Source organism: Talpa occidentalis, unplaced genomic scaffold, assembly GCF_014898055.3.
Source record: "Talpa occidentalis isolate TD23 unplaced genomic scaffold, MPIMG_talOcc4v2.1, whole genome shotgun sequence".
In the NCBI taxonomy this organism is placed as follows: Eukaryota; Metazoa; Chordata; class Mammalia; order Eulipotyphla; family Talpidae; genus Talpa; species Talpa occidentalis.
This window is the reverse complement of record NW_026555331.1, coordinates 102,067,074-102,079,518: the sequence shown is the minus strand read 5'-3', so window position 1 is coordinate 102,079,518 and position 12,445 is coordinate 102,067,074. Positions and strand designations below refer to the sequence as shown.

The window sequence follows — 12,445 nt, the reverse complement described above, 5'->3', positions numbered from 1 at the left end:
TGTATACATCAAGGTTTTGAAAGAGTAAAAAGCATCCAATTCCTCCACCCCTCAAATTGAAATTATCTTGGTGAAGAAAATATGGGTGATAAATATCATGACATCAGTGATAAAGATGTTTTTAGAGACTCAACACCCCACTTGAAAGAAAAATAAAGCAAAAGTAAACAGCTTAGATTGCCTCAAATTAAAAGTTTTTGCATACCAAAAGAAAATAGTAGTAGATTGAAAAGATATCTACTTAATGGGAGAAAATATTTATACATTACACAACCAATAAGGGGTTAATAACCAAAACATACAAAAATTTATTCTATTTAGCAACAACAACAAAAAAACTCCAGACAACCCAGTTAGTTAATGGGCAGTAGTTCTGAACAGTTTACCAAAGAGGATATCCAGAAGTCCAACATGGACATGGAAAAATGGAAAAATGGATAAACATGGAAAAATGTTTATCATCACTTTTAATCATGGACATTGAAGGTTAAAACCACAATGCAATCTCATTTAATAAACGTGAGAATGACATTTTAAAAAAGATCCCCAACAAAAAGTGCTGGAGAGGATGCAGAAAAAGAAGACTCCCCTTCCCTTCCTGACACTGTTGGTGGGATCACTTTCCACTGTTTGGAAAATGATCTGGATTTATCTTCAAAAACTAAAAATGGAAATACTGTGTGACCCAGCAGTCTCGCTCTTGAGCATCTATTCAAAGAACATGAAACCACCAACTCAGAAAATTATATCCTTTACAATAAAGCATTATTTACAATTGCTAGGCTATGGAAACAACCTAACTGCCCACAGATAGAGAACTGGATTAAGAAGATGTGGTGTATCTTCTTAATGGATATTAATCTTAATAATGGAATATTATTGAGCTATAAGGAAAGATGAAATGCTGCCATCACAGCAAAATAGAAGAGTTCAAATGAATTATATGTAGTAAAACAAATCAGAATGTCAAAGAAAAATACTGGGTATTTATAAAACAGATGATTCAACAAAGCAAAATACTTATCAAAACGAGCGGATACTAATAAAGGAAGTGAGGCTTCTGAGGTTAAGAGGGAGGGGGGAGAATGGAGAAGAGGTTCAGGGAGCATAGGGGGGTTGTGGAAAAGATAAATAATAACTAACTTTCATGCAGTAAAGTAAAACTTCTGATCCTGGGTTTGCTGCTGTGTGACATATGATAGTTCTTAAATTCATTTCCTACTCTGTACAATGGAAAAAATAATTTCTCTCTTAAGGCCTTTCTAATTCAGACTCAAAACCCAGACGGAAAAAAAAAAGGCATTTGATTTTATTTTTTAAAAATCCTCTTCATAGCAAGGTAAATAAAATGTATGCCTAAAGTCAAAAGATTACTGACAAGCCAAGACATCTATATTTGTGACTCATTTTATGAATTGGTTCTAAAAACCAAGTAATAGATCAACCCATTTGGGAAAAAAAAATGACATAGGAAAACAAACAGTTTACAAAATAGAAATGTATGTGTCTCTTGAATGAAAAGATGCTCATCCTCACTCATGAAAGAAATGCAAATTTTTAAAACCACCTTGACTTGCTATTTCTTAACCTTGATTGGCAAAGATTCAAAAGTTTGATACACTCTGAAGCTATGGAGGCACTCATATAACATTGCTGAAGGGAATGAAAATGTCTATAGTCACCACAAAGGGAAGTTTGGTAATATAAATCCACCCTTTAGCTTAGCCCTACAATTCTACTTCTAGAAACTTCTTCTGCTTGCCTATATGCAACATAATAAATATACACAATCATTTGTCACAGAATTGATTATAACATTAAAAATTGGGGAACAGCCCAAATGTCTGTCAATAGAGAATTGTTTAAATAAATTAAGGTTTATCTACACAATTGAATATTATGCAGCTATTAAAACTTGAAGATGAATGTTTACTACCAAGAAAGATCTCCAAGATATATTATTAAGTAAAAGGTAAAAGAAAACAAAACCAACTTGTAGCTACTTTGTGTAACATGCTACCACTTATGTTTTTAAAAGGGAGGGAGGGTAAGAATATATATTAATATTCTTTATATAATGAATTCTTAAATAAAAAAATTGTATAACGGGGCCTCCGTGGTGGAGCAAGGAGTTTAGCTCTGCACTATGAAGCAATCCGCAGCCTCTGCAGCACAAGTTCGATCCCTGGCCGGCCAGGAGCAACCCACATGGCGCAGCAGACCTCTCCTGACTCACCCACTGCTCCCCTCAGCAGTGTATTTCACTCAGTCTGCCTGTTCTGTTCCCCACTCTGTCTCTGGTGAATCCTCTCACCCTCCGCATCTCTGGCCTGTACCCCAGCTCTTGTATGCATAAATAAATAAATCTTAAAAAAAATTGTATAACGAATCTCTGGAAGACTAGACAAGAAACTAGTAATAGGAGTTACCTGTGGCGGGAGAGTAAGGGTGGGCTGGCTGGGAGGAACGGGGAATTAGACATAGGGATGAGAGAAAAACTTTACTCCAGATTCCTTCTTGAAGTTAAACTTTTTTGAACCATATAAATATAACCAATTCAAAAAATAATAATTTTCCTGACTAGGTCAAAATATTGTTTTAAGGGTTGGAGGAAAGACAATGTATAGAAAAGCATTTTAAATATCCAGTCTTGAACATGTGCAAGTCTTGTAGCAATGATTGTTATAATTTCTTGGAATTTATATTCCTTTACTTTCCCTTGATACTTCAGGTTTCTAGAAGAAGGGAACTTAGAAGAAGCTGAAATACAGAAACAGAGGATTGAAGAGCTACAGAGAGAAAGGCGGCGGATCTTAGAAGAAAATAATGTGGAACACAAGCCACGGTTTTTCAGGTCTGTGAATGGCATGGATTGTGTGTGTCTTTGGTCACTGGGTACCTTGGCTTCTGGGGTAAAGAGAGTGAACCGAGGTGTCCCCTCCCCAAACGAGAGTATTCTCATTATCTTTCCAGCTTCAGAGTGGTGAAAGCTCTCTGTGCTTTGTATGACACATTCCTCCAGGCTGCCCCACCTGCTGTCTTGAGCAGGCGAGTTGTCTTCTTTCTTGCATCTTTTACTCTTTGTCAGCTGCCTCTCTGCACCTCGCTGGTAAATTAAGGAGGTGTTCAGTCAGTGCTTGCGGGAGAAGCAAGGGGGACCTCATGAACCAGGCTCCTAGTACCAGACCAGCTTAATAATTCCATGGCAAAGGGTGCTTACCTTGGCCACACAGGTATGTTTTATATAAAATGACAGGAAAAAAGTAACAATCAGCCCACTGGTTACCAAAATGGACGTCCAAGTAGTCTAATTCTTGAATTGCAGAAGTTCTAATATTTAGAAATAGGGCAGGTTTGGTTGCAAACCAGCACAATAAAGTATCAACATAAAGCTAGTCATGTGAATTTTTTTTTATTTCCCAGTGCATTTATTTTTAAGCTATACTATAGTCTACTAACTATGCAATTGCATTATGTATTAAAAAATGCACATACCTTTATTGAAAAATACTTTATTCTCTATGGCCTACCACCCTGAACATGCCTGATCTAGTCAAAAAATACTTTATTGATGAAAATATTAACCTTCACCTGAGCTTTCAGTGAGTCATAATTTTTTGTTGAAGGAGCGGCTGGTTTTGAAAAAAAAAAAAACCACACCCCACAATGTGTGTTACCTGGGCTTGGATCAGAAACATCTACTATTATTTTCAAAATAACTTGCTAAGAATGTATCACTAAAAATAAACAAAGATTTAGAAGTGGCATCAGAGCTCATCAACCTTCACCTCTCCTTTTATTTTAATTGAAAACAACTTCAGGCCCAGAAAACATAGGTGATCTTCGGAAGGACCCAGTGGAATGCTCATGGCCACCCTTCACTCTCTTGACCTCAGGCCAGAGCTCCATACAGTTTCAGTTTTTGTTTGTGCATTTTTAAAAAATCAACATTAAAACAGGCACAGGTAAGAAAACGGCAAGCTCCTGGCCTGGCCTGTCCAACCCAGCATGCTTTCAGAGTGGCCACTGGTTTTTTTTCTTATAGGGGTGGTTTTTGATTATCATTGTTTTTTAATGAGCAACAGAAACACTTTTAAGAAGATTTAGCTACTAATCTAGCAATAAAAGATAAATTCCAAAATAGCAACAAGTTATAGTTTATCCCCCAGTTATAATGCGCTTTCCCCTAGAGTTGATGTGGATTTTGCCGGATCCCTGCTGACCATTTTTACAAACTCAAGATGTAAACCTTTGAAGAGCAAGTGGCCAGAACTTCATCCTGAAATATTCATGTTTTTTTGAGCATTTTAAATAACAGACATCTTAAATTACTTTTTGCTGAAGGACAGGGATAGATAAATGGATAGATTAACAGATTAATCAGTTGATTTACTGATCAATTCATAGATACAAAATATAATCTTAAGTAGGTTGTTTTTTTTTTTTTCCATAAATCATCTGGTTTATTTTTAAACAAGGAAAATCTATACTTATAAAAATCTACATTTGAGGGCCTCCCTGGTGGCACAGCGGGTTCAGCACCGCGCTGTGAAGATGTCCGCAGCCCCTGCAGTGTGGGTTCGATCCCAGCCTGCCAGGGACATTCCCACATGGCATGGCAGACCTCTCCTGTCTCGCCCGCTGCTCCCGTCAGCAGTGTATATCGGCATTCTGCCTGTTCTGCTCCCCGCTCTATCTCTGGTGAATCCTCTCACCCTCCCACACCTCCCTCTGGCCTGTACCCCAGCTTTTGTATAAAAATAAATAAATCTTTAAAAAAAAAAACTTTAAAAAAATTAAAAAGTTCCTGCAAAAAAAAAAAATCTACACTTGAAAGCATCAAAAGTGATGTCAAAAAGTCGGTAGAGCTCTATGGGAAATGAATTAAAATTTAAATGCAAAATATACAATGTCATCTAGGCTGTCACTACAATCATTAAGAATTATGACGGGAATAGGAAGGGCTGAAGGCACCTGCAGCTGGGGAAACCCAGCTTTTTTTTTTTTAATTGTAAAATTATCAAAGTATTGAATGTGGTAAATAAAAAAGTGAAGAGAAGATGACAGTTGTTCAGCTGTAGGGGTCCTGGCGAAGAGAAAACAGAGAGGAATGTGGCCTCTTGGATATTTTCATTAAAACTCACCAAGGAATAAGGAAAACATCACCAGGAATTCCAACTGAAAACTACAGCTTGGGCAGAATCAGACCTGTTTGTTTCATAGTAAAGTATCTGGCATGCAAATTAGCTCATTTTAGATACATCCCTGTATCAGAAAAAGAGAAACAAATATGATCCAAATCTGTGTTCCTGAGAGTGTGGAAAAACAAGCTCTCTACTTTTGTTTCTAAAACCTACAATAGTGTGAGTCCAAAGTATAAATACACATACTCTTCAACTCAGTAGTTCAATTTACAGGGATTTTTAAATGATACTATACTCATGCACATACAAAATAACATATGCTTGGTTCATAACAGCTAGAGACTGAAAACAGCCTCCTGTATGTCTACTAGTAGGTGACTGTTAGATACACTGTGGTCCATACAAAGGGATATCAGTAAAGGGCAATGGTAAATATTATTAACATTATCAGCCATAAGGCCTCAGTGGTGATTACTCAATTCCCGGTGCAACATGAAAGCAGCTACATAAAAGTACTCAAATGAACAGGCGGGGTTTTGTCCAATAAAATAGGATTATGAAGATTGACAGAAGGTTGGATTTGGCCCTTGAGCTATAGTTTGCTGACCTTATTGTGCTAATGGGAAGTGATCCCCTCTATATATGTATACGTGTGTATATGTATTATTAGTATTGTGTCAAAAGCTCAGGGATAGAACACTATGTAAAACTACCACTGTGTAAAGAATTGGAGGGATGGAGTGTGTGTGAGTGTGTATGTGTGTGTGTGTGTGTGTGTGTGTGTGTGTGTACACTCACACATGCATGGATATTCTCTGAAAGAATGAAGCTGATAAAGAACTGAGAGGCTAATCCCTGTTGGCGCAAGGGGTTAAGTCTCAGCAGGATGAAGCTATCCACAGCCACTGCAGCACGAGTTTGATCCCTGGCCAGGGAGCTACCCACAAGGCACAGTAGACCTCTCCTGTCTCACCCACTGCACCCCTCAACAGTGTATTTCAGTTGATCTGCTTGTTCTGCTCCCCACTCTGTGGTGAATCCTCTCACCCCACCCTCCTCTGGCCTGTACCCCAGTTCTTGTAGGCATTTAAAAAAAGAACTGAGAGGCTAGGAGAGAGAAGTAGGGAGTAGCTCTACCCACTATCAGCCCTTCTGTACCTCTTGAATTTTAATCTATGTAATATATTCATTATTTAAAGCACAGTGAACCAAGGCTATTCTTTTCAGATTGTTAGGGCTTTTAACTCCTATTTTTAAAAAGTTGTCACTTTATATGAACACCATGGTTGATTTGTAGCATTTGCATAGTCATACACTAACAGTCCAGCCCAGAGTTTGTTTTATGTAAGACAGACTCTTCTCTCACCCTTTGTCACAGCCTCTACATGTGAGGGCACAAAACTAGAAGTAATTAAATGGCTGTCAGGCTTCCAGTCTCTTTAGTGCCACTACTGGCCTGTCAGGAACATTGCGTGCATGGAGAATGATAGACTGGGGGAGAGATGGAGGAGGGCAGGAGAGAAAGAGGGTGGGGGAATATTTTCAAAAGCCTTCAACAAGTTCTTTCATCTTTCACAGGAAATCCACTGATGACTCTTGGGTGAGCAATGGGACTTATTTGGAACTTAGGAAAGATCTTGGTTTTTCTAAACTGGACCATCCTGTCTTGTGGTGAAAAGGAAAGAATGATCCGTCCTTGTATTTCTGCATTTGCTTTCTGAAGTCACAAACTTGTCTATACATTTAAAAGAGAGTCTTTAGAATGATAAATTGTGCTTAGCTGAATGTTGTCAGTATTTAACTATAGTCTTCAGTAGATTTCTTTACAATTTAAGTTGTTATCACACTTGTTTATATGAATGTAGAACATCTTGATGTTTCTTTTTATATATTAAACTATTTAATAAAAATGAAAGTTGAATGTTAATGTGTGGGTTAAAAAAAGAAGCTTTAACACTAATTTTCCAAAGGATAGGAAAATTCAAATTAAATTTATGCCTTATAAAATTATGTTGGAGGAAAAGAGATGCATTAAGAAATAAGAATACCCAGGGTCACCTACCCATGTGTAAGCTACCCAAGTTTAATTTGGTAGCTAAGATATCTTTTTGCCTCAGACAGCTCTTGAATTGCTCACATAGAACAATTCTGCTGGTGCTGGAGTCTAAAGAATATTTGCATTTGTATTTTTTGTGGTTGGGGGGATGATATGAAATGAGTGAAATGTGTTTTTATATAAAATGGATATGGCACCTTCTTGAAGAGAAAGCATTTGAACTCATCCTCCCTATAGCTGTATTGCCTTATGTGCAAAAGTATACCCTGTACTCAGAGAAATCGTTAATCCCAGAAATTACCATTAATTAAGTGATTAGGGAGTTAGTAGGAGATTTCTCCTACTAGTAAGAACTACATCCTTATCAAGTTAGACTATTTTGCACTTTCCACCCCAACCCTGCTTCCTGCCTTGTTGGACCACATCTCTGAGTGTGGGCTCTCCCAGTTTAGTGTGAAACGTACAGTACTTTCCACATAGCCATTTGACTTTCTAAATGTTTAGCAAAATAACTGATTGTTTTAAATAGTTCCACGTGTGTTTCTTAAATACTGTTTTTGGTATTTTCTACCTCTTAATAAGCACCGTATTTTAGATCTTCTATAAAAGTTCGACCATCTGCCTTATAGACACATGTAGAGAATTGATGCTCTTCCTTTGTGTTGTGTTCTGACAAATCTTTAAGTGTCTTATCCCTTTCCTGCATTTTCTTCTCACTCGTAACACCCTTTTGGGAGTTTTGCAGCAGTCTTAAATGACATAGATTATAACTATCTAAAGGGGAAACTTTGTCTTTTTAAACAAGTTGTTTCAAATTACAATAATAGAATTTGTGCAGTAGTTGAATTGTATTATGAAAGCAATTCCATGTTCTGCCCAGATTACATTGAAACCAAAGCCTAATTTTTGAGCCTATTACTCTAATGTCCGTAACAAATTGTATGGAACATCAAGTATAAAGATAAGATAAAAATATTTCTCAAGAAAACATTTCAGATATTTAAATAGTTTCAGAGCATGTAGAATAGTATGAATGAAAAGTAGAATAAGTAACAGGAAAAAAAAGAGTGCTTGATTTTTCAGTATCACATGAAATATCAGTTGGACAGTATTGCATTTTCAAAGCAGAGAGTAATTTAAAGTGGATCAGTAGCCTTTTGGAATATGCAGGCAACTAGCATTTTATAACAATAAATGACTTATTAAATATTACATTACTTATTCCATTTTATGAGGATATCACAATGTAGACAATGTGACTATCATTTCCACTTCTAAGCAGTTAAATACGTAATCAAATTCTTTGGTATGTGCTTTGTTTTTTTCTTTTCAAGCATGTATCCAAATTCTGCTCACAGACAGGAGGAATCAGGCAATAGATTTAAGGATTCTCCAGGGGAAAACAAATCTAGTTTTCACAATGTGAAGGTAAATATAGGACTTTAGTACTACTGACTCTTAAATCCTCTTGCTCCATAGCCTGGCTCAAAAATTCAAAAAAAGCAACAGAACAAAATATGCAGCCTGAATGAATGTAGCTTTGTTGTGCAACATCTGGCAGTTAATTGTCCTAATACTGTCATTTCAGTCTATCTGATGCTTTGTTTTGGAATCACAAGGCTAAGTGAACCAAATATCACCTTTTTAGTCATCTGATTTAAGATGGGGACGAGAATGAATTAGAATATGATATTGAACTGCATGCAAATTTAAAAATCTACTAGTCAGTACCAGCATCTATAAAAGGGCTTTTCTGAAATGTATACAGCTTGATGATGCATCCTGATATTATAATCTCAAAATTACCTTGAGGGGTAATGGCTTTCCCCCCCTTCTATTTCTGTTCTCGAAAGCAACTTCCACCAAAGTTGTTGTTCAGGATGTTTTGTATTTTTAAGATGAAAAAAAAACAGAAACATGGCATTGTTTAGGAGAATTGAGGCAGAACTTAATTTTCTGGACTTTAAACCTCCTGATTAAATAATGCTTGTCATTGCATCATTGGATATACAGGTTTAACTGCCATTTTATTACTGATTACTCCATCCTAAATTTATGGTCAATTACACAGATATTTGGGACTTTGTATAGTCAACCCCATTGTACTTCATATGTTCCTGTTGTGCTACTAATGACCCCAAGCTGCAGGAGAGCTGCTTCGGAAGTTGTGAGTCCAGTAAAACCCATAAAAGATCACTTTGCTCCCCAAGCCCCAAAGCTGGGGCTGGTATTTTCCTGAGTTAAATGTAATAATCAAAGTCTCAGGAAAGCTTCTCCATACAGTTCATCTCTTGGAAATGAGGCTGTTTCTGATACTAATTAAACAGAGTTCACTTCAAGACAATAGTCCAGTTATCTATCAAGTCCCCAGAATATCTAAATAGCCCCTCGTCTTTGTGTACTTCCTGTGAGACTGTTGGAGAGAAAAATATACAAACCATTTTTTTAAATGTTTACTTCATTTTGGTTGCTGCTTTTCTCATATTCTACTTTTAATCATTTTCCAATAAATCACTTGCTTGAGCTTGGAGCACAGTCCATCATCTGTGTTTATCAGATTTATGATTAGTGGCCCTGTTTCACTCTGACAATGTCAACCCTAAAAAAAAGTGTAAAATGTAAGTCTTTATGTGGCTGATGAACCTTGATGTAGCCCTAATACATATACTACAAGCTATATTATGCCTTCGAGTTGTCACAGAATTTCCTTAGACCTTTTAGTTATGAGTAAGAGCAATAAGTTGTTCTTATATCTTAGGAATAATAATTCCAGTGTATTGGCATAATTTATTTGAATGTCTTTAATTTTGATATTCACATTGGCATAAATCTATTTTTGCTACCAGATGATAGCTATTTTCATGTGCTCAGTTTTCCTCTGTATCTCATCAATCTGTTACTCAGTGTTAGTCTTTATTTTTCTCTGTTGGAGATGTGTATCATTAAGTACCTGCAAATCATAACATTCTAAAATGCAGACCATTTTTGGAGACTTTGGTTTTGGGGAATGCAATGATAAGAACTTGTTAATTTATTTTATTCATGATGACTTTATCTTCCTCTGTTTCCCTCAGAGGATACTATTTTTTATGAATATTTGTAAATCTTTCATCTAACCATTTATAATATTGTTTTCTGTTTAGATCTCATCCTTCCACACATATCCCTTTACCTCCCTCAACTCTTACTAATTTGTCTACCCCCCTCATGTAGCTAGTTATTGTGAATAAATAACATGGAAAAGCCTCCTTTGTCTTTGTTTTTCCAGGTGAATGGGTCTAAGTGGCTGCTCAATGGGGACAGAGCAAGACTCTAGAGTCTTGGGAGGAAGAAACACACCAGGTTACCCAAAGTGAAGAGCAGGAAATAAGAATATCCTGGGACACAAAGAAACTTAGAAACCACAAAATTTCTTTTGATCCCAACATTTCCCAGGTATACTACAAACGTAGGTCCCCAGCCCTTACTTAGGATGGGGGGCCTGAGGCAGCTGGAACCCCAGAGAGCCCCCAAGGAGTCCCCTTTGCTTACTCCAGCATGCTATGGAGATAGCATTTTGTGTGTGTTCTAACACAAAAAAGAAAAATGCTGACTACTCGCACTGATTTAATGGCCCTCTTAGATGACTGACATCTCCTGCCATTCCTAAGTTGTGTCCTTTGCAATGGAAGGAACACTCTTGGCCTTGACTAATGTTCCACTACATTCCATTTGATCTGCTCATAGTGTTAGACACCATGCTAGATCTGAGTTACGGAGTTAAAGTCACTTTTCTGCATCCTTAAAAACATTAAAATAAAATTAAAATCAGATGCAGTTCATGAACCTTGACTTGATTGCTGACTTAAAAGATAAACTATAAAATCTATTGTGAGAACAACTAGGGATATTTGCATGTAAGTATGATAAAATTATTGCTAATTTTTGGATCTGCATTGTGATTTTTCCTGTTGATCTAAATCAAATCTGCCATCAAGGGAGGACCATTTTCTCTATTATTTGAAATGAGTTGTGAACACTAAAGGAAAACTTAAAAGGCAAACCCAGAATGTTTTAACATGTTGGTCTTTATTGGAATAGGTATTATGGTTACCTTAAGATTTCAACTTCGAGGAGATAATAACGTTTGGAGGTACAAGTTCCAGGCCACTAGTTTACAAAGTTAGTAATATTATTTTCTAGTTGTTTTGCAACCATCCCAGGCCGGGTAGGTTCACCGTCAGTTCTAGTGATTTGAAAGAGCATTTTGGAAACTTTGGCATATGTAGGATAGGTAAAAGGTATCAGGCTTTTCTGCCCTCCACCATTAGGATAGATGAAGGAACCCTGTGGTCCTGAATGCATGCCTGATGGCGGGCACCTGGAGTGGGTACACCTGGGCTGAGAAACTGGACTTTTAAGGGCGGTGTCACGGGGATGCCAGTAGCAGCAGAAGCCGAGAGAGAAACCAGCAGCAGCAGAAGGAGAGAGAGAGAGGAGGGAGAGAGAGAGAGAAACACTGGAGGGCCCAGATAGAGTGAAGACTTGCTGGGGGCTGGGAGGCCTGCCAGCCTCCGGGCCCGCCAGCCTCCCAGCCCTCCAGCCTCCCAGCCCCACAGCACCCCTGCTTGTCGTGTACCAGGTAAATCCAATAAAAGACCTGCAAAAACCACTGAGGACTCTGACTCCTCCTTTACCCGGTCTGCATGGGATCAGAAAACCTACAGCATAAATTTCACAGGCTTAAGTGGTAAGCAGGGGACGCAAGCCGGCAGGGACTTGAGCCCCCTCCCCAAGGGTGACGCCACCATTTCAGCCACTCCCTCCTAGGCAGTGTACACACTTGCTAATAGGTACACATCCATGCTCAGGTGTCCATAACCAGGCACTTGTACCCCACACCCACGAGCCTTATGTTAACGAGATCAAGGCCACAGGTGATAGCCACAGAGGCTAATTGATTGGGCATGAAAGCCCAATCAACTTCATTTACCTACTCTAGTCCTCCCAGCAAATGCCAGCAATAACATTAACTGATGCTCACTAGTGACCAGCAAATCAGGACATCACTGTCCTGGTTGACTCTGCTCAAGGATTCTCTTGGTGAACTTTGAAGGAAGACTCCCTGCGGGAAGCAGAATCCATCTCTGATGCTTCAAGAGATTTAGTGCAAGGGCTACTTGTGAGGCTCTGAGGAGGTTTAGGCCAGATTAGCAGCAGCTGGAATGTGCTTGAATGGTCATGCGCAGAGCAGCTCAAGCTCAGA

The 12,445-nt window shown here is 38.1% G+C and overlaps 1 protein-coding gene across 6 annotated transcripts in view; it reads left to right on the top strand.

Annotated features, from left to right (window-relative positions):
• The window catches only part of OSBPL3 (oxysterol binding protein like 3), a 183,740-nt gene extending 176,680 nt beyond the window's left edge, over positions 1-7,060 (top strand). For all 6 annotated transcript variants that reach the window (XM_054692428.1, XM_037509403.2, XM_037509385.2 and 3 more), the window contains 2 exons: positions 2,732-2,854; positions 6,723-7,060. In XM_054692428.1, the coding sequence (XP_054548403.1) occupies positions 2,732-2,854; positions 6,723-6,819 (220 nt within the window). In that variant the 3' untranslated portion in view covers positions 6,820-7,060. The remainder of the gene's footprint in view (positions 1-2,731; positions 2,855-6,722) is intronic.
• Positions 7,061-12,445: the final 5,385 nt, after the last annotated feature.